Source organism: Ruditapes philippinarum, unplaced genomic scaffold (genome assembly GCF_026571515.1).
Source record: "Ruditapes philippinarum isolate M1 unplaced genomic scaffold, ASM2657151v2 ctg1383_1_1_1_1, whole genome shotgun sequence".
Lineage (NCBI taxonomy): Eukaryota > Metazoa > Mollusca > Bivalvia > Venerida > Veneridae > Ruditapes > Ruditapes philippinarum.
This window is the reverse complement of record NW_026856195.1, coordinates 114309-137477: the sequence shown is the minus strand read 5'-3', so window position 1 is coordinate 137477 and position 23169 is coordinate 114309. Positions and strand designations below refer to the sequence as shown.

Below are 23169 nucleotides of genomic sequence, written 5' to 3'. Positions count from 1 at the left end.
CAATAACTGGGATACACGCCATTAACAGAATGCATTGGTCTCTAGTACATTCTATAGAACACGTCTGTAAGGTGCTTTAACTGGCAATAGTAACCTTACGGACGGTACGACCAAGTGACATCATCAGAGTGAGCTGTGCGATAATGGCGTGAAGTATTTTTCTTTTATCATGCATCTATCTAACGCATTATACAAAGTATTGGAAAAAAGCCGTCCATTTACAATTTTTGAGTATTTTCTGTTTCCCCATACAGCATGCTTGGTGTCATTTTTGTTGTTGTTGTTGTTGTTGTTGAAAAGCATATTTATAAATTCCAATGACGTTAATCAGACAATACAGTACAGTAATAATTAATTAGACAAGCCAACACCAAACTTGTAAATGTGTGCCTGGCTCATAGACAACGATGCCATCCTTTATGATAGCATGAAGTAAAATAAATACAAAATAGCATTTAAAGCCATCACACATTACAAAATTTGTATATTCCTGGAGTGCGTTGCGTTATACCCGGAATTTACAGCACACATCCGTCATTTTTCCTCATACCCGCTCATTGTAGCCAGTTTTGTCCGATATAGATAAAACGTCCGTACATGTATATAGCTCTCCATGATGTTCGTAAGAAATAAAGGAAAACGATCAGAATGCATCCGACCAAGCATGAAAGTGTTTAAATGTTCATGTACAACTGTAAAATTAATATTGATGGCCAACAAATTGCGCGAGAAATAAACAAACTTTGTCGACGTAAAATCTTGTAATAGCTATCAAAAATAACGCACGTAATAAAAAGACTGTCATTTTGCTTCCAATAACAACCGATTGCATGCATTTTAATTTCCACTAAGCTTGAACATAAAATGACGTATGTTCCAGTACAGAAATGAAATAGGTAGAAGAGAAACAGGTACATATCTTGCCTGTCTCGCGCCACTATTCTGAATGTTTTGAGCCAGTTCCCGGAAAGTCTAAGCAACGCATCGGTGATTTGAGCATTAGGTGATTAAATTAACGAATAGTAATTAATGTTGACAAGTATAAACGTTGTCTACAAAATGTCTAAGACCAAAACAAAATCTACTGAAACGGAACATCTTTTCGTCAAGTGAAATGCTTCTCTATGATACTTACAATTAATGAAGTAAATTAAACAAATTTCATGTACATTTTAATTTTGTCATGCACTTAGTTTCGGTGAAACGGCATGCATTGATGTCCGAAGTTATCCTACAAAATCTGGCCACAGTTTGCTTCAGAATGATGTCATGTTCAAAGTTTTCATATGAAAAAAATATATTCAAGATTAATTTCAAGATTATTTCAATACTTCGGGAAAATACAAATTTAACGCAAACACTAGATCTACATGCATATAAAGGACAGAATTATTCAAACTTGATTTTGATATGTTTTGATATGGTATAACAGTATTAGCGTTGTTAAACTGAGTTGTTTCTTTTGTTTGTTTTTTTTTTTCAATAAAGCCATAGCAAGTATTCTGTAAAAGTCTGTGAAAATTTGCAGTGCGGACAATCATTCCGTATCGAACATGCCGGCTTATTTGCACGTGCTCAACCAATCAAAATGAAGTTCAAATTACCTGTGTAATTAAACCGTAAGGATTTTTCTGTACCAATTTCGACAGTTTCCCTTTTAATGATAGGAATAATTTTACATTTAATTCTATAGTTTCTATATCTCAAATTTAATTTTTAATTCAAAAATTTGAAGAAAATATTTAAAATTGGCTATTTTTGAATTTGTTATGAAAACCGGATATCGGAAATGAAAATAATTTCCATAAGGACTCAACTTCCGTGTTGACAGCAAATTACGCTCTATGAAAATTACAGGTGTATTGTTGACAGGTAATAAATACCAAATATTCCCAATAAGATCGGAACAAAAATTGTCGGTATCATTTTTAAAAACAGAAATCATTCAATATGCCTTTATTTGGCGGAAAAAAGAACAAAAATAAGGACAGTTTAACAGAAAACCAGCAAAATTTGAATGCTGGCTCGCCGACACGCCCCAGAGATGATCCACCTTCATCTAATGGCACCGCTAAAAATGAAGTGGTACAGAAAAATGAGACACCACCTCCTCAACCTAGACCAAAATTAGTGTTTCATTGTCAACAGGCACATGGTAGTCCTACGGGGATTATCTCTGGATTTACAAATGTGAAAGAACTATACCAGAAAATAGCTGACTGTTATGATATGAATGTTGAGGATGTAAGTATATTACAACTATTTATTTTATACCTTGAATATTACTTTAGATTATAAACTGTTTTTTTTTTCATGTCCAAGATTGGCATGAAAGCATAATTTTGCTGTTGTTTGCCTTGATGGTTAAATCAATTTCAAAAGATAATGTAATTACAGTCCAAACACAATGTAATTACAGTCCAAACACATTAACTCTCATCGTTGGATACCAAGGTTAATTAATATGTAACATAACATGTATGATAATGGTTAGGCCATGGATATCTGACAATGATTAACTGTGCACTATTTTAGTTCTAATTTCAAGAGCTTCCATACCATTTTTTTTGCAGTAAATTGATTTATCCATCATGCATATAATAGAATAAAGTGGAGCATACATAGAGGATATTAAATGAGTGTAAGTTCAATACTGAATTTATTGCACGAGTTGAATACAATTATATTGTGCGAGCCTCTGGCGAGCATAATAATATTTACATTCAATTCAATGAGTCCAATAAATTCAGTAATGAACTTTCACAATTTTAATATTCTATTTATCACATACCCAAAATAAAGACCTTTAAAAGTGAAAAAAGAGTCATTTCCCTTGACGCGCATAGAGTATAACCCTAACATTTAGCGTGTCTTTACACTATGTTTGTATGAAGCTAATGACGTCACGTCAAAATATATGCACGGTTGTGCAAAACTATTTTTACGGAGTCGCAAAATCGGCACAGGTGTGTGATAAATGCTGTTATCAATAAATATAATATATAATCTTTTAAATTGAAAAATATGTACAAAAAAAGACATAGTTTGAATAAATACTGCCTAAAAAATTTTTTATACGTCTGTCACTTCAGCTCCTGCATGGTCCCCATCTTAAAAATGTTTGAGCAACAGTTTACATGATTTACATCTGTACTGACAGTTAAAAAACAGTTCTATGTGCTATAAACTATTTACAAATCTATTATTGGTTTAGGATTATATCGTATAGATACTAAAGCTCAAAGAACTTTAAATGTATTTGGAACATAATGTTTTAATGTGACATTTATTTTATTAAACATTAATTAAGTTGTGCACATACAATTTATAGTCACACAGTTCAAAAGAAATATGACTGTAGAATTATCCCTCATTTATATTATTACATATATTATTTATATGTTACAACTTTTTCTTAGTAATAATAATAATATTATTATTATAAATGATAAAAATGATTTTGTGTTAAAAAATTCAATATTATTGTATTTCATTAATTACATATTTAAGGTCATGATCTCTGATTATCAATGCAGGTATGGGTTTAAATGTTTGAGTCAATGATTAGCATTATTCTTACAATGTAGCTCACCTTAGAGACCCAAGTTTTTTTATCTAAGCATGATATCAGTCTTGCATCAGCCATCAAGCATTGTTATCCATATTTTACCAAACTGCTAAGGAATGTTGCTTAGATGGCCCACTGCAGAATTAAGTTAATGCATGAATAGGAAACAGGAGATAAAAAGATCTAAAAAATGAAATCATCTTCTCAGAAAATGCAATGGTATAAAGAACATAGATATTTTGCATCACCTTGTCAGGTACTCAACAGAAGTTGAATAAATCATGCCCCAATGCATAATGGTGGAAATTGGCCTATCCTTGGGGGGTCACTTATTTTATAAGACCTTATTTTATAATAAACCAAGACATTGAAAACTTCTTTTAACAGACTTGATATTGCCTTGTAGACATATACTAAAGTTATGAATCGTAACCGTTTGGTCAAAAATGTCATAACAACCAGTGCACCAGTGTCCTCAATGATCTACATCACTGTAGCAATTACTATGACCTTTGGATCTCAACGGAGGGATCAAGGGCCATCATGACTTTAAGATAATTTTTACAATATGTATGATCTGTTCCACATCATCTTTCAAATATGTTTTTCTTTCAGATATTATTTTGCACTCTAAATACACACAAGATAGATATGACCAAATTATTGGGCGGACAAATCGGTCTAGAAGATTTTATATTCGCACATGTAAAAGGCCAGCCAAAGGAAGTAGAAGTAACAAAATCAGAAGATGCTTTAGGACTAACAATAACTGACAATGGTGCAGGCTATGCCTTTATTAAACGTATTAAAGAAGGAAGTATTATGGACACAACCCCTTTAATAGCCGTTGGAGATCATATAGAAAAAATTGATGGAAAAAGTTTAGTGGGTTGTCGGCATTTTGAAGTTGCGAGAATGTTAAAGGAAATTTCAAAGGGACAAACATTCACTATCAGGACTGTTGAGCCGCTTAAATCAGGTTTTTGTAAGTATTTCATCACTTTGATTACTAGTTATATATCCAGCACAATTAATGTAATATAAGATTTGTATATGGCTACCACTATGGGATAATTTATTTTAAAGTAACAGTATGACATACAGACATATATAGTTTTTCTTTGATAACTTGGTATAATGCTCAGATTTATGTCAGTTGTTGGCACTGTTACTCTTGCACATTAAACTAATGATAATACAGAATCTGCTCTGAGGACTCAAAGGTAACGATACTGTACTAGAATTATATACCCAAGACATAACTCTGAAATGAATATAGATAATTGGATCAGTCTTGTCAGTGAAACAAAAACTGTGGTCTTTAAAATGAGATTTCTATTAGATACCTAGCTAAGATGAGGAAAACATTTCTATTCTCTCTCAAATTACAATACTCCTGTTGTCTGGTATTATTTGTTGAAAGTAGCTTTAATTCATGTAGCTGTAGGTGAGAAACTATTGTATGATCTGTCTGTATGACTGTTATCAGATATATCACCAGTTACTTTATTGATGTTATCCAAGTACAGTTTTATATAAAGGTAGTTGTCCAGCTGCAACTTTCATGTGGTGTAATCATGGAAATGATCACACCATTGAAGTTGGTCTGTTGTCAATGACATGACAGTATTCAGTGTTACATAATCTTCATTATGGAACATCAGAACTTAGGTGTCAAAATTTATTCATGAAAAAATCACCTCTGTATCATATAAAGTACCAAGAATTTTAACATGATTATTGATTAATTTAGGCCTTTTTTGAGTTGAAATTCAGACCCATTCGCCACCTGAAAAAACTATATAATAATATTTTTCTCGAAATATAGATAAATGTTATAGAATAAAATATAAACCGTAAAAATTTTATTTTATGTGGTAAATATTAAAATAAATGGAAGCAGTATGGAAATATGCAAAGATATACATGTAAGAGTTTTAATCATAATGTATTATTGAATAGATGGGTAATAATTGTTTCACACTGCTAAATTTGTTTGTTTTTTTCCCAAATTTCTTGAAAATGACACATTTTTCCGCACCTAATGGGCAAAGCCACATTTTTGGAACAAAAAAAATCACTAGAAATATCATGTCAAGTTATTTATACCTTCAGACACCTGTCTAATATGTGAATAATGCCATATAAATGTATAATTATGTCATGTAACAGTGATGTTATATTTTAATTATTATCATCCAAATTTTGAGCTGTTGATTACTGTTTTTATATTATATACTAAAGCATTTATAACACATCGAATTATGAGCACCTACATGTACTAAATATGATTGCATAATACAACGATTGCGTTCTTTTATTTATTGTTTCAAATTATATTCATGCTTGAAAAACAAAAGGCTGTATTGGTAACATAAATGTAACCCAATTATTGTTTGGTGAAATGTAAAGTTTATCCCACATTTGTACAAATTGTAATATACATGTAGAAGTATAAGTTATATATATGTAAAGAATTTCCTTCTCTGTTTATTTTATGAGCCTTAAGATAGTGGTGTCTACTATTTTTTTGCATGCCAAATATTTGTCCATCTCATTAAATCCTCTTTAACTACTAGCCATCATGTATACAATGTTTGCTGATTTTACTTTAAACTTCAAAATAAATTGTTTGTTTAACACGAAAAATTAACCAGCATAGTTTTTGTTTTAGAGGTAATCTTGAAGGCAACTTGGGTTTAGTATATTTTTTTTTTAAATTTATCAAATTATCATTAAATACATGTATATCAATATGTGGCTATAACATCTGTCATTTTATGACCTTAACTTACTTTATGTTTCAGATTGTTTCATTACATGAATATTTTTGAATGTATCAAAACGCTAAACAAAAATCATGTATTTAAACGTCAGAAAAAATTATTATAAATCAAGCATGTGCTCTCTTTCGATTTGTTATAGATGTTTTGGATGTTGTGAACACTACTTTACTCATGAATGCTTATTCAAAGTTTCTTGAGCAGAACATTTGCATTTTGTGCAATACAATATAGTAACATTATGACTGTGAAGTGATAGTGTTTGGGCATGCTTTCCTAGTCTTTGTTGTTGTATATTTAATGTGTTAAATGTTTAATGAGTTAATATGTACCGATATATTTATCAATAGTAACCACCACCCAATCATCCCTCTGGAAGGGGGAGATAGAGCTAAGTTTTTACTTTTTCCCTTTCTATTGTTCAAACAGTGGTTGGTTGATGCTGAGGTTTTCTTTTGGTACCATAATGATGGGAGATATGTCTAAATCACAAAGTCAGTCTTTTTAGTGAGGATTATAACCATCTTGAAATTGTCTTGGAAGGGTAGCTAGGGCATTTACGGTTTTACTGTTGGTTTGAAAATCCAAAAGTCAAGGTCCCTGCTGTCCCCAGGGTGTGGGGGTGCATTTGATAGGAGGGGCTGAGCTTGTCACAGGTCATCTGGCTACAATTGACTCGTGCACTGTCTACAGTTCAAAACTAAACTTTACTGGTTCAAAACATTTTATGTGGAGAAGTCGGCAGATATTTGAGGAGAATGAAAATGGTTTAGTATTTTAACAACTAGTTTTGTTGGTTTGTCTCTTTAAAGAATATTGAAGTACTGTAACAAATATGTGTTAAGTCTAAAACAAACAAAAAATGACAAGATAAAAAAATAGCAGGAACAAATTCTGTCCTTGACCTAAATCAAGAGATAGTTATGATGAAAGTGCTTGTAGTTTAATAAAGTCAGTATTTAAATGAATATATTTTGTTAATTTAGTCTTGATCAGAGACATAGATTGTCATCTAGACTATGTCTTGATTTTGCATGTGTTTGTCCTGTTGTTGGTCTAGGGATACAAGTTGTAAACAGGTTGGATCTGTATAGGGTTCAGGGTGTTCACTAGCCATGAAATCCTGAGGGTCATTTTGACTTTAAAAGTTTTACCGACTACAAGGCCAAATCCCCATAATTTAAAAAAAATTTGACCCTCCAAATAAAATTCTAAGGGTCAAATGAAGGCTTTTTTCAAGGGTCAAACGGACACCCTGCCCGGTCTATGTGCATTGTTTATTACCATCTTGGAAATACTGTTAGTGGATTGATACAAAGCCACCTAGTCTTTTACCAGTTATTGCTCCTGAACTGATTGAAAATACAGAAATTACAGAAAAATGTCAATCTTGGGCTACAACTCAAAAACAATAAATAATTGTTTACAAAAATTGATTAACATGATAAAAACTCTATAGAAATAATGCTGTCTGTATTTTTTATTGAACATATAAGTATTTCAAGAGTTATTACCCCTGAATGGACTGAAAGACTGATTAATTAATTTGGTGTCACGAAACATATGAACTGATAACTGTTAAGCCTCTAGTTTTGCATCCTTACATTACATGTTAAATTGTACATGAAAATAAAGGTTTTTTGCTTAAGTTTTGAAGATATTTTCTTTGGCATACCTAAGTGGCACTCTTTTATTCTAGTGTTTGATAGTTTAACAGAATAAATGAGAAGAAAAGCAGACATATTTATTTTATAAATATAATATATATGTTATTTTCTAACTGAACTTACTCATACTTTCAAAACAGGATACATTATTTGATATATTTCAGTTTAGTTTTCAAAAAAAAATTAGTCTAGCAATTCGATATTTTGTTCTTATCTCATATTTTTCTCAAAAGTAAACAAAATTAATTTAATTTAACACTACCTATTTGGCTTTTTAATTTACGAGTCAACTGTTCTTCTGGCGTATTATTATTGATTTGTACAAATCTAATAAATTACTTGATGAATAGAGATACTCCATATAATTATTTTATAGAATATTGAACTTATTTTTTTTTTTGATGAGGAAAATATCAGGTTTAATGTATATATATTATCGAGAAAACATGTAATAATCATATTTCACAGGTAATGTTTGCTACATTGTGTCTAGCACTAGGGACACTCTTCATAATGTCATCCAAGTTTATACTGCAGAAATGAAGATTATATATATATACTGTGGAGGAAAATAGCAAAATGTTGCCATGGATACATGTATTTGCCATTATTGAAATTGATGATAACAATACATTATAATACAGCTGATATTTTCACTCGAGGTATATTGATTTTTGTGGCTCGTCCTCACCTTCATTAGGTTGACAACAATTAGGTAGAAACAATTTCTGAATAGTAACCTGTCTTTATTATTTCATAAGTCAGACTTGATGGGTGAAGCTGCACACAATGTAACAGGCGAGCACCTGACATACAGTTACCATGTCCTGTGATTACTAATAATAATTAAGCCGGGCCATGACAAAACCAACAATATGCGTTCGCGACCAGCATGGATCCAGACCAGCCTGCACATCCGCACAGTCTGATCAGGATCTATGCTGTTTGCTTACAAACCCTATAAAAAGTAGTGAAAATGATAGGGAACAGCATGGATCCTGATCAGACTGCACGGATGTGCAGGCTGGTCTGGATCCAGGCTGGTCGCAATCACATTATGTCGGTTTTGTCATAGTTTGATATTTAAAGAAAAGAGGCTGATTTGTTACTACTGTTTTAGCTGCAGTTGAACGGCCTTATAATGTCTTCAAGCTAAACTTAATATAGGGAGAGCTTTAATTTTTTAGGGTAAAAAACTCTAATTGGCAAAATGTATGACATAAATTTTTAAAACCATAAAGTCAGGATGCTTTTATACCCTTTTGGTTGTATCTCAAAATGGTTTTCAAAGACTGCCTAGATCTGTTATTGTTATCCCTTACCACGCTCAATGTGTTATATGGACTGGTCCGTCTTTCAATCTGGACAAAACCATTTATTACTTATAGGGAAAATTTCAAAGTTCTATATACTGACTTAAGCAAACAGTGAAGACCATGATCAGACAGCAGTGGGCTGGTCTTGGTCTGTACTGGTCACATGGGTAAATAGTAGGCGAAAGATTAAATCTTATGAATACTTTGAATAAACAGAATAAAACTTTCCCTTACAAAATATTCTATTTCTATTTTAAGTGGAGGTTAATTTAGCTTTGATTTACTGCTTCCTAGGAAGTTTCTTACACATTATTCTTCAGGTGAAAACTGTGTTCAGGTACAGTGATATGATTTTTAGCTCACCTGTCACAAAGTGACAGGGTGAGCTTTTGTGATCGCTTTTCGTCCGGCGTCCGTCCGTAAACTTTTGATTTAAATGACATCTCCTCATAAACCACTGAGCCAATTTCATCCAAACTTCACAGGAATGTTCCTTTGGTGGTCACCTTTAAAAATTGTTCAAAGAATTTAATTCCATGCAGAACTCTGGTTGCCATGGCAACCGAAAGAAAAATCTTTAAATATCTTCTTTTAAACAACCCTAAGAGGTAGAGCTTAGATATTTGGCATGAAACATCTTCTAGTAAATGTCTACCAAGTTTGTTCAAATAAAAGCCCTGGGGTCAAAATTGACCCCGCGCCAGGAGGTCATTGATTTTCCCTATATGCATATAGTAAAAACTTAAAAAATCTTTTTTTAAAGAACCCAAAGAGCTAGAGCTAAGATATTTAGCATGAAACATGTTCTAATGGGTGTCTACCAAGTATGTTCAAATAAAAGCCCTGGGGTCAAAACTGGCCCCGCCCCGGGGGTCATTGATTTTCCTTATATGTGTATAGCAAAAACTTAAAAATCTTCTTTGAAAAAACCCAATGAGCTAGAACTTAGATTTTTAGCATGAAACATCTTCTTATGGGTGTCTACCAAGTCTGTTCAAATAAAAGCCCTTGGGTAAAAATTGGCCCGTGGGGGGCGCTATATACAGGTGAGCGACCTCAGGGCTATCATGGCCCTCTTGTTTTTTATCACAGTTCAAACAATTATTCTACAGATAGCTGACAGCCCTCTATCTCTATAGCATTATACCCATTTCAACTATCAAATTTATATAATGAAAATCTGCGCTATAGAAAAGAATATTGAACCGCAGTTGCCCTTTCCTGCTGTGGGTTCGAATCCCGTTAGGGACTTTGAATTCTTCCAGCTTAGCTTATGGAACATAGGTGGTTTCTTTTGCTGGAAAAAAGTACATGGAGGAGGACCTGAGGTCTTCCTCCACAAGTAAAGAAGGCTGTTAAGTCGCCATAACCTTTACAGTGTCAATGCAACTGAAAAATCCAATCAAAAAAAGAAAAATTTGTAATTATGTTAATGCATGAAAGCAGGTGCATTTACACCATTCTTGCATAAAAGTATATCCTGATTTGGCAATTCCTTGTTTGGTTATTTTTATTTTGTATAAAAAAATACTGTTTCATCATTATAAATTTCTAAAAGCTAGTATCATATCATTTGACAGCAATGTTTCGCTAATGAAATTCTAGGAGCGGTCTTTGCAGTCAGCTATTTCTAAATCATGGCGTCCCATGCGTCCAGAGTAGCAAAAAATTTAAAAAAACATGCTATAACAACAGGTGCTTGTGTAATTTTATCCATAAGACCTAAATGCATGGGTTCTTCTGCTTGTACAATGTACACCTGCATGTAGTTTTTATGCAAGAATATGCATTATATAATTAATATGTTTATATATGATTTGAATTGGTTTAAAAACTGACATGACTGATATAATTAGTCATTTTACTCAAAGAAAAAATGAATAGCCACAGAATTAAGTTAAACTGATATAAATTATGATGTTCACTTATATTTTTGTATGTGTTTATATCTAAATCCCTATCAAATGCATGCATCTGTCAAAGGATTTCATCTGCGAATGTTTGTATTTTATTCGAGCAAAGATTGAATTTTAGATCACAGATAAGATTTTATATTAAGAGACAGAATATTTTAACTGAACAATTGAACTATTTGTTCCGGATAAATACTTCAAAATTTTTATTTGATAACATCGGTACATTTTATCAAGCTTCTGGTCTTTTATTTTGTGTGAATGCTGTAGTCTTTGGCAAAAAATCAAGATTGAATTTCAAGGTCAGGAAAGGCATTTTCACAACTTATTTGGCTTGATGATTTATACGCAATCATGTTAGACAGGATGAATTAGTAGGGCAGCAATTGAAAGTTAAAAAATATTTTATTCAAATGACTGCGGATTGGTGTATACTGCAAAATCATTATTATTTGTGGGCAATAATTTTCGTGGATATTTCAATCTATGAATTTAAGTTCCAACAAAATTTCTTTTTGTCTGCTGTAAGATTATTTTGCATCACATCATTTACATTTTATCCTTTGAAAAAATAAACAGTCCATGAATTTAAGTACCCACAAAAATGTTCTTTGCGACAAAATCAAGAAATTTGATGTCCACAAAATTAAATGAATTCACAGTAAGCATAAATAGGATGTGGTATTGTGTATAAAAATTGTTAATGCAGTGGTCATTTGTAATCATTCTTGACCCCTACCCCCTGCAGACTGAGGGTGGGGGAAATGAGCAAAGTTTTTCCCCAGTCTGCTGAGTCAAGGCCGAAATAGCTGAGGGTATAACCAAATCACGGTGCCAGGGCTTTGAGCAGCATTTTACTAGGGTTTGAAAATCAAAAATGGGTGGGATTGTGGCCAAGGTTACAGTTATCTTAAATGCACTGCACATCTGTGTGTAATGAAAATATCATGCTGCTGACAGTAACAAAAATTTAAACTGTAATTTCGTCTTATGATCAAGGCCATTAAGTTTACAGTCATTTTTGATCAGTTACTTTCACCATGTATAATTTGCGGAGAGTGTCTAGTAACTGTGTATTGCACTGTATTAGTCGTGTCAAATTCTCAGTTTACTTTGAATGGCTTAAAAATAGATTTTCCTTATGATAATTGTTATCATGATAAATGTTTAAGAAAATGAATAATAAGTACAATTATAGAACAGGTATAGGCAAGAATGACCATTTTATCATGAAAATGAGGTGCATTTTGAGATTATATATTGTGTATAATATGCATAATGAAGGCAGACAATTCATTATCAAGATACTATGTGATATAACAAGCATTCATTAAACATTCATGATAACATGTATGACAATATTGATCAAAGTTTTCTAGCCAGGTAAATTAATGTATTATATAGTTTCAATAATTATATTGTATCTTTAAACTTTTCAAGGTCAACATACTATTGTAATTGTTATCCTGTGCCATATTAAAGCAGACTGCCATAAAGCCAGTCTGCACCAAAGGACAGTCTGACCAGACCAGTTTAAAATCTTTAACCCTAAACATGAGCCAACTTTCAAACTGCTCGTATGTACAGACAGTTCTAACTTTACTTGTGATGTTGACTAGAATAAGCCAGTCTTGTGAGGCTTGTTGATTCTGTACTCTTTGTGCTTGAAAGAGTGGATGGACACTAATTAAGCCTACAATGCATAAATTTATGTTGGCTTAATTTATTCACTTTAATAAAAAGATTTTATATTGTATGACATTATTGTTTCAGCATTTGTTGGTCAAGCAACTGGGAAAAAAGGTAGTAGCAGTTTGGGAACCGGGAAACAGACACTACGAATCAGTTCTAAAGGTCAAGCTAAAGTTGAAGAGGTATGTATCCGAGTCTTCACCCACTAACCTTTACCTGCTGGAACCAAAATTGTGCTTTGCCGTTAGTAAAAAGCCAGGCTGCACAGTCTAACCAGGCTCTATATTGTTGGCAGCTCACCTTTTGGGGTTTTTTTGTTATTAAAACACTGAAACAGCTTAACATTTCAAAATCAAAGCTGCACAAAACCATTACATAAATTCAGCAGTTTCAGGGCTTATTCACAAATTACAATTAAGAAAAATATGTTTTGAAAAGTGACAGCTAACAAATAATATCAGGAAAGCAATAGAATGTAGGGTAATGGTAAAAGTATGAATAATTATTGAAGTTTAAAAGGGAAAGATTTTTACTGTACTAAAAATACCTACGCCTTTTACAATCATACCTTTTACAATCAGGTATGATTAATAAAAACGTGTTAACATTTAGGTGGGTTTAAATATTAGATATATCAGTGAGATCACCTTGCAAGTAATTTGTTATGAAGTAATGTAATACATATATATTTACATTTAAGTGTTAATGTATATTCCATATTCACGGAAATAATTTAGTGTATGTGTGATGTTGTACCATATTATCAAATTATAAGGTTAAAATTAACATGCATTAAAAGTGTCATATTTTATGTCCTGAGCTGCCGGTAACAGTTTATATATGTCATTTGATTTCATTCTTTGTTATAAAATGTTGCACTTCAAATTTCGGATAAATTTGTAGAATTAACTTTGGGTATTTTCTTATTTAAAATATGTCATTTGTGTTATCAATCCTATTATATCCTATTAGAATTAATGAAGATTTCTTGTGTGGTTTCTATTGAAAATGATATTTACATAGCGTGTATCAAAAAGATAAATCTCTCGGTGACTGATGGGTAGACATTTTTCAAAAGCTTATACTTTCTTAGTGTGAAATAACTCTATAACAGATGTTTACTTTTTTAATATATCATAAAGCGGGTGGATACAGTTTTCTTACTTAACACTTGGACTGTGACTGTAAAATGCGTTTATTAACACCCTATTAACATACTGTCTCTCTGGTGTATATATGCAATATAAAAATGTATCACACTTCAAAGAACCAGTGGAATTTTTATTTGATTCAGTTTAAAGTTGTGATGAAAGCTTGACGCTCATATCAACCACTATAAAGTCTGCTTCCTGGAATTGCTAGTCACCAGTACTGGTGTCCTTCGTAACCAGTACTGGTGTCATGACCTAAGTTGGGTTTGAACCTTTGATCCCTGGGTTGAGAGGCTGACACCTTATCCATTAGGCCATCACTCCCCTTGTTTCATATGAAATTATGGCGCAGAACTGACCATGTATTTAAATTGGAACAGATTATGAAAATTATTGAGCAGAATGATCAGACTGCATGGATGTGATTTGTTGGCATTTCAACTCATTCAACCGACATAGCTATAGTGGTTGTGGTCATACATGCTCAGTTTATACATTTAGTGAGATTTTGGCACACTGTAATCAATACCAGATAGGGCTGTTTACATAATTGGTTAAGTGACACCAAAGATAGAAATGTTAATGTAGATTTAAAATTTTTGTTTACACATACATATGCATGTATATACATTTGTTTGGGAGTGTTTAATCAGGAAATAAATGTTGTTTTGATTTCTCATCCCTGATTAATATGGATAAAGTTGACAGCATTGTAAACACTTTGAACCACTAATGTCTCGAACCACTAAGTATTACAACTGTAGCATAATTGCTTATTTTTCTTTTCTCTGTTCATGTTATTCCTGACATGTCTTCTCACATTACTTCCTGAATATTTGAAAATGACATTTCTTCTCACATTACTACCTGAGTGGGGTGGGGGGGGGGGGGGGGGGGGGGGGGGGTGATTGGAGGAGAGAGATTTCTCACATTTAATTACTACAAGAGTTTGTCTTTCAAACTCATTGTTTAGAGGGCAACTTTAGTTTAACTGAAGGACTAACTGGTCATTTACTTGCAAGTTACTGACTTGTGATTTACTTGCAAGTTATCAGTACTTATATATGAATGCCAAATATCATACTATGCCCTCACATTAATAGATTCAAGAGCCATTATGTTTTCTCTCCTTTATGGTTATCTTTCTACGGACATCTAACAACTTCATGCTTTAAGCTCTCAACCTTCATTCTTGAATGCATCTCTAGGCAAAAGCATTTCATTATGTCAGCATATACTTGAGATATTATACAAATATGGATAGACTTTAGTACCAGATTAAAGATAGGTATTATCTAATCTGTTTTTGATGTTAGTAATGTGGCCTTTTACAGGTTATATATTACAAACAATTATGTTCAAAGGACACTGAGAACAGGTTGAAGTAAGCTCGGTCTTCTGAAGGCATTTGAGTAGATTTGCCAAGTCAATTTACATAAAGGAGAAATCAAATATCGATATACTTTATCACAAATTATGTTTCACTTTATCTGATTATCAAACAAAGGTAGTTGTGTTTACAGAGCTTAAAGAGTAAACCCCAGTGATTGATAAATTCCTGTGATTGATCCATTTCAGTTTACTACGCCATCTAATGAAGTGGGGAAAAATGGTTATGATTGCTTCTGTTTTTAAGGAAACAAAAGTACAAGAGGCCAGTTGTTAATATGGCAGGGTTTTAGGGTTTAAATCTTAACAAAACTGTTTACCAGGAAGCTTAAAAGTGGCAAGCTAACAGATTTGTGAATAGACATGCATGCATCATGAGCCAGACTGCTTGTGTCTGTAAAAATACTGTCATACAAGTTTTGAACAATTTCAGTTTAACTTAAAATCCATAAGAAGTTATGTCACTTAAATAGCATGATAAATTAATCATTAGATAGATGGTTGTTTATAGAATTGTTTTGATTTGTTACAGGCTGAAGAGATTGTCAGCACAGCAACAGACAAGATAAATGGTTTACTGGAATCCTTCATGGGTATCAATGATACAGATCTAGGTTTGTTATAATCTTATTTTTTTATTATTGTACTATTATTCCTTTTGTAAAAAGACATATAAATTATACATGTAAATGGTGAGCATACTTTTTAATTTGATAAGAATGTTGTTTAATAGTTGTATCATAGTTTGGGGACCTTTCTAACAAATACCCGCACTCCAGAGTATGCCCATTGATTGGCTCATTTTTGCGGGGTTTACTTATTGTGACAGCAGAGAAAGGGAAAGCCATAGAAATATCATATTTTGATGCTTATTCATTGGTTACTTTTTCCTGTAACAACAAGGGAACGTGTTTTTTTATCTTTGACCATGATACAAAAGAGAAAGAACATCAAAACACTCGGCAATCTGATTAATACTCCGGGGCTATGCCCTATTGTACTAATCAGATAGCCACGTGTTTTGATGTTCTTTCTGTTACAAAGTACATCAGTTTGTCAGATCTATTTACTTTGATGACACCCATGATGTATTTGTTACATATTGTTCTGCATGACCAAACAGATAACGTATAAATATTGTGGGTAGGAAGGAAGGTTTATATATAATCAGCTGAGTCACTCTAATGTACCTAATGTGTTCAAATTCCCTTTCCTCACTAAATATATCATAAATGGACTTGTCCATCTTTTAATCTGGACAAAACTCTCCGAAAAATATAATGGCTTAATAGCAAATGGTGCAAGACCATGATCAGATGGCACAAATGTACTGGCTGATCTTGTTCTGCACTAGTTACATGTGCAGAATCAGTTGCTGCTGGCAAGCTATAACATAGTATTTTGAGGGTTCTAATCAAAAAGAGAAAAGCAAATGAGAAAAGGTGCTAAATAAGGTAATCTCACATTAAGAGTAAATGTTAGTTTGATGTTTCTTTCACCGAAGATAAATATTTCTCAAATTTCAGATGAATCATTTTCAGGTTTGTTTTACATGTATACTTTTTATGCCCCCGCCATGTAATGGCCGGGGCATATAGTGTTACCCTGTTCCGTCCTTCCGTCATTCCGTCCATCCGTCATTCCGTCCTTCCGTCATTCCGTCATTCTGTCATTCCGTCATCATCAGTTTCCGTTCATTATCTCCCCAACGGTACAACACATTCAACTTAAATTTGACATATGGATATGTCATGAGAAAATACAGGTCAAGTTCGAATTTGCTCATGGTTCGATGATTTTAGGCAGAGTTATGCCCCTTTTACTTTGAAAATAATATGAAATTTTCAGTTTCCGTTCATTATCTCCCCAACGGTACAACACATTCAACTTAAATTTGACATATGGATATGTCATGAGAAAATACAGGTCAAGTTCGAATTTGGTCATGGTTCGATGATTTTTGGCAGAGTTATGCCCCTTTTACTTTGAAAATAATATGAAATTTTCAGTTTCTGTCATTATCTCCCCAACGGTACAACACATTCAACTCAAATTTGACATATGGATATGTCATGAGAAAATACAGGTCAAGTTCGAATTTGGTCATGGTTCGATGATTTTTGGCAGAGTTATGCCCCTTTTACTTTGAAAATAATGTGAAATTTTCAGTTTACGTTCATTATTTCCCAAACGGTACAACACATTCAACTAAAATTTGACATATGGATATGTCATGAGAAAATACAGGTAAAGTTCGAATTTTGGTCATGGTTCGATGATTTTTGGCAGAGTTATGCCCTTTTTCTTTGTAAATAATATGAAATTTTCAGTTTCCGTTCATTATCTCCCCAACAGTACAACACATTCAACTCAAATTTGACATAATGGATATGTTTCTGGAATGCCCAGGCCAATTTCGAATTTGGTCATGGTTCAATGATTTTTGGCAGAGTAATGCCCCTTTCACTTTGAAAATAATATGAAATTTACAGTTTCTGTTCATTATCTACCCAACAGTGTTACATATTCAACTCAAATTTGACATATGGATATGTCAAAGGAATGGGCAGGTCAAGTTGGAATTTGGTCATGGTTCGATGATTTTTTGGCAGAGTTATGTCCCTTTCACTTTGAAAATAATATAGATACGTCTTGGGAATAAGCAGTTTAAGTTTGAATTTGGTCATGGTTTAATGATTTTGGACAACCTTATCTTTCTTGAATATTGGAATTTTTTTGAACTTTTTGTTTCAGCACTCATACTTTTGTGGAAATGTATGTATAGCCATTATTTTGGCTACAAATATGAAATATGCTATTTTCAAAAGGTTAAGACTGAATAATTTCAGTGCCTTGAATATTGTATGAAAATGGTTTGTGTTAACACTGAAAAGTTTAAAGGGCTTTGAACTTAAAATGAAAACAATAATTTGTGCAAACAAATTTGGAACTAAATATTATAACATCTGAAATTTTGGCTGCATGCGGGGGCATCCGTGGCATGATGACACATTTCTAGTCTTATCATGTTTCTTGAATGTAGTTTTATTTTATAACCTTGTATATAATTTGCCAATAGTTAACATCAAAAAAGATTTTGTTTATATTTACAGCACAACAGATATGGGAAGCTGGCCGAGAAAAAGATAACCCACACGATTTTGCAGTTGTGATCGACACTTCTGATTTAGCTGATTTCGGTTTTACGGATGACTTTGTATTTGACCTTTGGGGTGCTATATCAGATGCAAAGTCTGGCAGGCTGACCAAACCGGATATTCAAGAGTTTAATGAACAGTTTTAAGATAATCATGTATCATCTGTTTTGTGCCAATGTGATGTTTTGATGTAATAGTGTAAATGTTAATGACTGGTCATTTAGGTCATACTTGATTTTATTTTTATCAGAAAAAGATTTTCATCACTATGGTTACAAGACACTATAGTACATCATAATTATAGCGCGGTTCAAAATTCATCTTGCAAATTTGCAGCATAAAGAAACTGGCCAGTTTTATGCCAGATATGATTTTATTTTTGTTTAATGATTTTATATACTGCTCAAAGAAAGAAGAATCATACAGTTTTTTCTTACAGCTTTTAAGAAATTTTTGCCAAACAGAAAATGCATTACAAGTGGTATGAACTACTTAGTGACTAACTTATGTTTTACATTGGATAAGGATTGCCAAATTCTAAATGAAAATGCATTTTTTCTGCATAGAAGTATTGATATTTGATAACATTTTTAAAGTAAAAATCAAAATATATCAAAATATTTTAAGTGTGCTTGTAAGTAAATGGTATATGACAACTAGAAAATGTTACGCTCTATATTCTAGAATTACACTGATCTCAAGTGTTCTAAGGTTGATAATTTATATGTTTTCATTTCTCTGTAAAGATAATTGTTATCATAATATAAGAACTTAGGCTAAAATAATTTTCATCATTTTCACTCACATTTGCTTTAAAAACAATAGATAATTAAATTTCTTTTTGTCTCAAAATGTGTAGTCAAGAAATCCGGAGATCTTTCATATATGATGTAGATATATGTACGAGTATATTTACCGATGTAATAAATAGGGATTATATTACAGTAAACAGACTCTGTTTTCACTTGTGTAACTTTATTTACATTACAACCTTTATGGCCTTTGTCAAAATATTTTTTTAGTAAAATCATAATATTATGTTGTGCTTAGTGCATATATTTCGGGGTTCAAAACTTGTCTTGCAAATGTAGAATATCAAAACTTCAAATTTTATAAATTGTGATACAGATATGCAAGTGACAATAGAGTCTGTTAAATGTGTGTAAGGTTTTATCATTTGTTACTTCTTTCACTCTACAAACAAGCTTATTATTCAATCATTGTTTCATATATAAGTCAGAAGTACAGTTCATTTAGGATAATATGACAGTTCATATGTCAGGGTTTCTATAAATAGTAATAAGTTTTATGTTTGTGTAAGTTTGTCAGATTAAAAACTTGTATCATACTAATGTTGTCATAGTGACAGGCAATGGAGTGCTGGAAGTGATTTATTTATACAGTTTCTTTTGTCTTTGTTATTAATTTAAGTAAACAACTTACATTACTGTAAAACTTTAATTGACAACTTACTATGAAACTCAACAAAGATTTATTTTAATTACTGTTTACCTGATAACAGTTTGAATAAAAAATAAACAAGAAGATGTCTGAATTGTGAAACTTTATTAGAAAGAAATTAAGTGCCGAAAGAACTAAAATTATATAAAAAATATACATATTTTTAAAAATTTTGTTTTAACGCCATACATGAAACCGTACCAACAAGCAATGGCGTACTATTTTTGTAATTCTTATTTAATTTTCACCATTTAAGGTAGTTAAAAATAGATTTGAAGTTCCTCTTTCACATCTTTATTTATTTTTCACAACATTACTGTCATAGTATCCAAGATGTACTGTATGAATGTATGTTATGTTAACATGCATATTCTGAAGAAATTAAAACATCAAACATTGCATTTATTTATTTTTAAAATAAATCATTATTATAAGATGTATCATTTTATAATTTCATTTTTTTTTAAATATCTGATTTAGCTTTAATATGAAGTTTTTAAATATGAAGGTTTTATCTATTTAGAGTATCTTTTTAAAGATTTTAAAAGTTTTTTTTTATCATTTTCTTAAACATCTTGGTTTATTGTAATCTTATTGGTATTTTGAAACTGGTTTTGTTTAGATTTTCTTTGATCAATCAGTTAATCTGATAAAATATGTGAGTATGCACACAAATTAATGCCTTGTACCGTTCTCACAGAATCAAAGTGTATATAAGCTCAATTTCCAGGATATTTTAGTCATTTTTTTTATTGTAAATAAGATTTTATACTTGTTACTTTCATGTGAAGTCCCACCTTCATTTTATGTAGAAAATGTTTGATTAGAATAGTAGTTTTACAAACATACTTAAAAAGTCAAATTTCTAAAAAAATTATGTCAAAAGATGAGATCACGTTGAAGTAGCAACTACATGTGTATATTTTCTTGGTATTACAAACTACTACATCCAGTGATCATTTATGGTAGCAGTCTCGGGCATCATGATTTACCTGAAGTTTAACCAGTTATGGTAGCACTCTTGAAGTGTGTTTAACCTAAAGTTTAGCCCATTATGGCAACACATCTGCCAGTTATGTCAGTGTTGCATGAAACACTCAGTGCGCTAGTTTTACTGTTTTGTTGTTTTATTTGAGGCTTTAAATGTTGCTTTGGGTAAAGAGATAGATTTTAAACATGTACATTCAAATGCTAATAATAATCTGAAAAATTGAAATATGCCAAGTATATAATATTATTATGAAAGTGATGTTTAAATGCTGTTGAGAATATACCGGTAAAGAACTGAAAATGTTACGGCATACATGTTAGTATTATTTCAAAAAGTCATCATTTACTCTGCTGCATATACTTCTGTAGGAATAGTTACAGTTTTATTATGCACACAATAGACCAAATTTCTAACTTACACTTAGCCAAAGAATTGCAAAAATATGTATAACTATGATAGGTTAATACTACTGAAAGTAAGTTATGTTGCTAACTAGTGTAATGTATGTATGTGGTATAGTAAAGGGAGGTAAATGTTACTACACACATGTTGTGCCTTTATAATGTCCCTCTTCAAAGGTTTTTGTAGATGTTTGTCGGATGTTCAGTCTGTCGTTCGATTGATAGACCACTTCACTTGAGAATCACAAGTCCAAGAGCCTTCACAAGAAGGTTGCCAATATTTAGTAGAAAACCTATAGTTTTTGGGCTCTGTAATATCTAAGGTGAGAAGCACACAGTTTCCTTGCATGTGAAAACTGTTCTTCGAGTCTATTTGATATACTTTAACCTTCATAGGTTTGCCTTTATTTATTGGAAGACCCATTTTACTTTTATGGTCATGAAATATGTCCTGATTTTATAAAAAAAAAAAACGAGAAGAAAATACTGAAATAAAACAACTCTGCTATATAAGGAACTGTTGATATCAAACAAGCTGAATGCAAGTGTGTTGTTTGCTTTTACAGCTATCGCATTAGATTTTTAAGATATAGGACTGGATTGTTTTGTTTTAAGACTTGTGGTAGGACTGGATTGTTTTGTTTTAGGACTCGTAGATTTATAGCCATCCAAGTCTTTAGACCAATGATGTTAAAGTTGTAAAAAATCGTGAGTTATCTCTGCTCATTCTAGTGGTTGTGGTCGGCGGTGGCATACATGTCAGTCTGACATCCCTGTTATTGAAACCATCATTTCAAAAACCATTAATCATTATATTTTCTATCAATTATTTGTTGTGTGTTAATTTATTGTACACATTCCACAAGAACTTACATTCTTTATTTTAGCGTTGTGCATTGTGATATATATTATATAATATTTGTGATGTGTTTATTGCATATTTTAAAGAAATTTTAAGGAAAATTTTACCATATACCATATTTTGAGTATGTATTTTCATGTTAGAAGTTAATTATGTTCTTTAGTTACATATTTTTACAATAACGTATCATTCTTTATGAAACAAAAATCATTGAATCTTTTAAGATGGATCAATACTTCTACAGTTGTATGTAATTTTTAAATTTTATTTAAAAAAAGTAAAATATGATAAGACCATTTTTGCAGCCAAAATACTGTTGTATTGGATGTCTGTCGTAATATACACATATTAAGTGAAATATAAAACATACATGTAATTTAAACCATTCAGTGAAACAGTCGTCCTATGTAGGCAATTTTTGTATTTGTCAAAAAGCTATTTGGGTGTGTTTCATATCTATTACCTGGTATTTAATAGACCTTCAGCTTTGTAAAAGAAAAATATATACCGGTATACAGTTTATACTTTTAAGAAGGTAGAAAATTTTATCATTGTGTTGTTTTGTCAAAGGATCAGTTAGTTTCATTTAATTTGTCTTGAATCAGTAAGTTTGGGATAGTTTGCCTATAAAGAGGATTTAATTAAATTGATTATCATTGTATTAAATACTGCAATTTTGTTTTTTGTGATGAACTAAAGCAAAACAAAACCTGTCAATAAAAGTCATAATTTTACAGTTTTCTGTCTTGTTATTTGTTATTATAATGACATTTTATGAGTGAGAGGAAGACTGTTGAAAGAGTTTAACGTTAGACAT

The 23169-nt window shown here is 31.8% G+C and overlaps 1 protein-coding gene across 1 annotated transcript; it reads left to right on the top strand.

The window, feature by feature from the left end:
• The first annotated feature begins 1804 nt into the window (after positions 1-1804).
• Positions 1805-23091, top strand: LOC132745737 (PDZ domain-containing protein GIPC1-like). The gene is made up of 5 exons (XM_060734703.1): positions 1805-2244; positions 4184-4553; positions 13021-13121; positions 16012-16093; positions 18593-23091. Exons 1-5 carry the CDS (start codon positions 1951-1953, stop codon positions 18781-18783), a joined length of 1038 nt encoding a protein of 345 aa, XP_060590686.1. The 5' UTR covers positions 1805-1950; the 3' UTR covers positions 18784-23091.
• Positions 23092-23169: the final 78 nt, after the last annotated feature.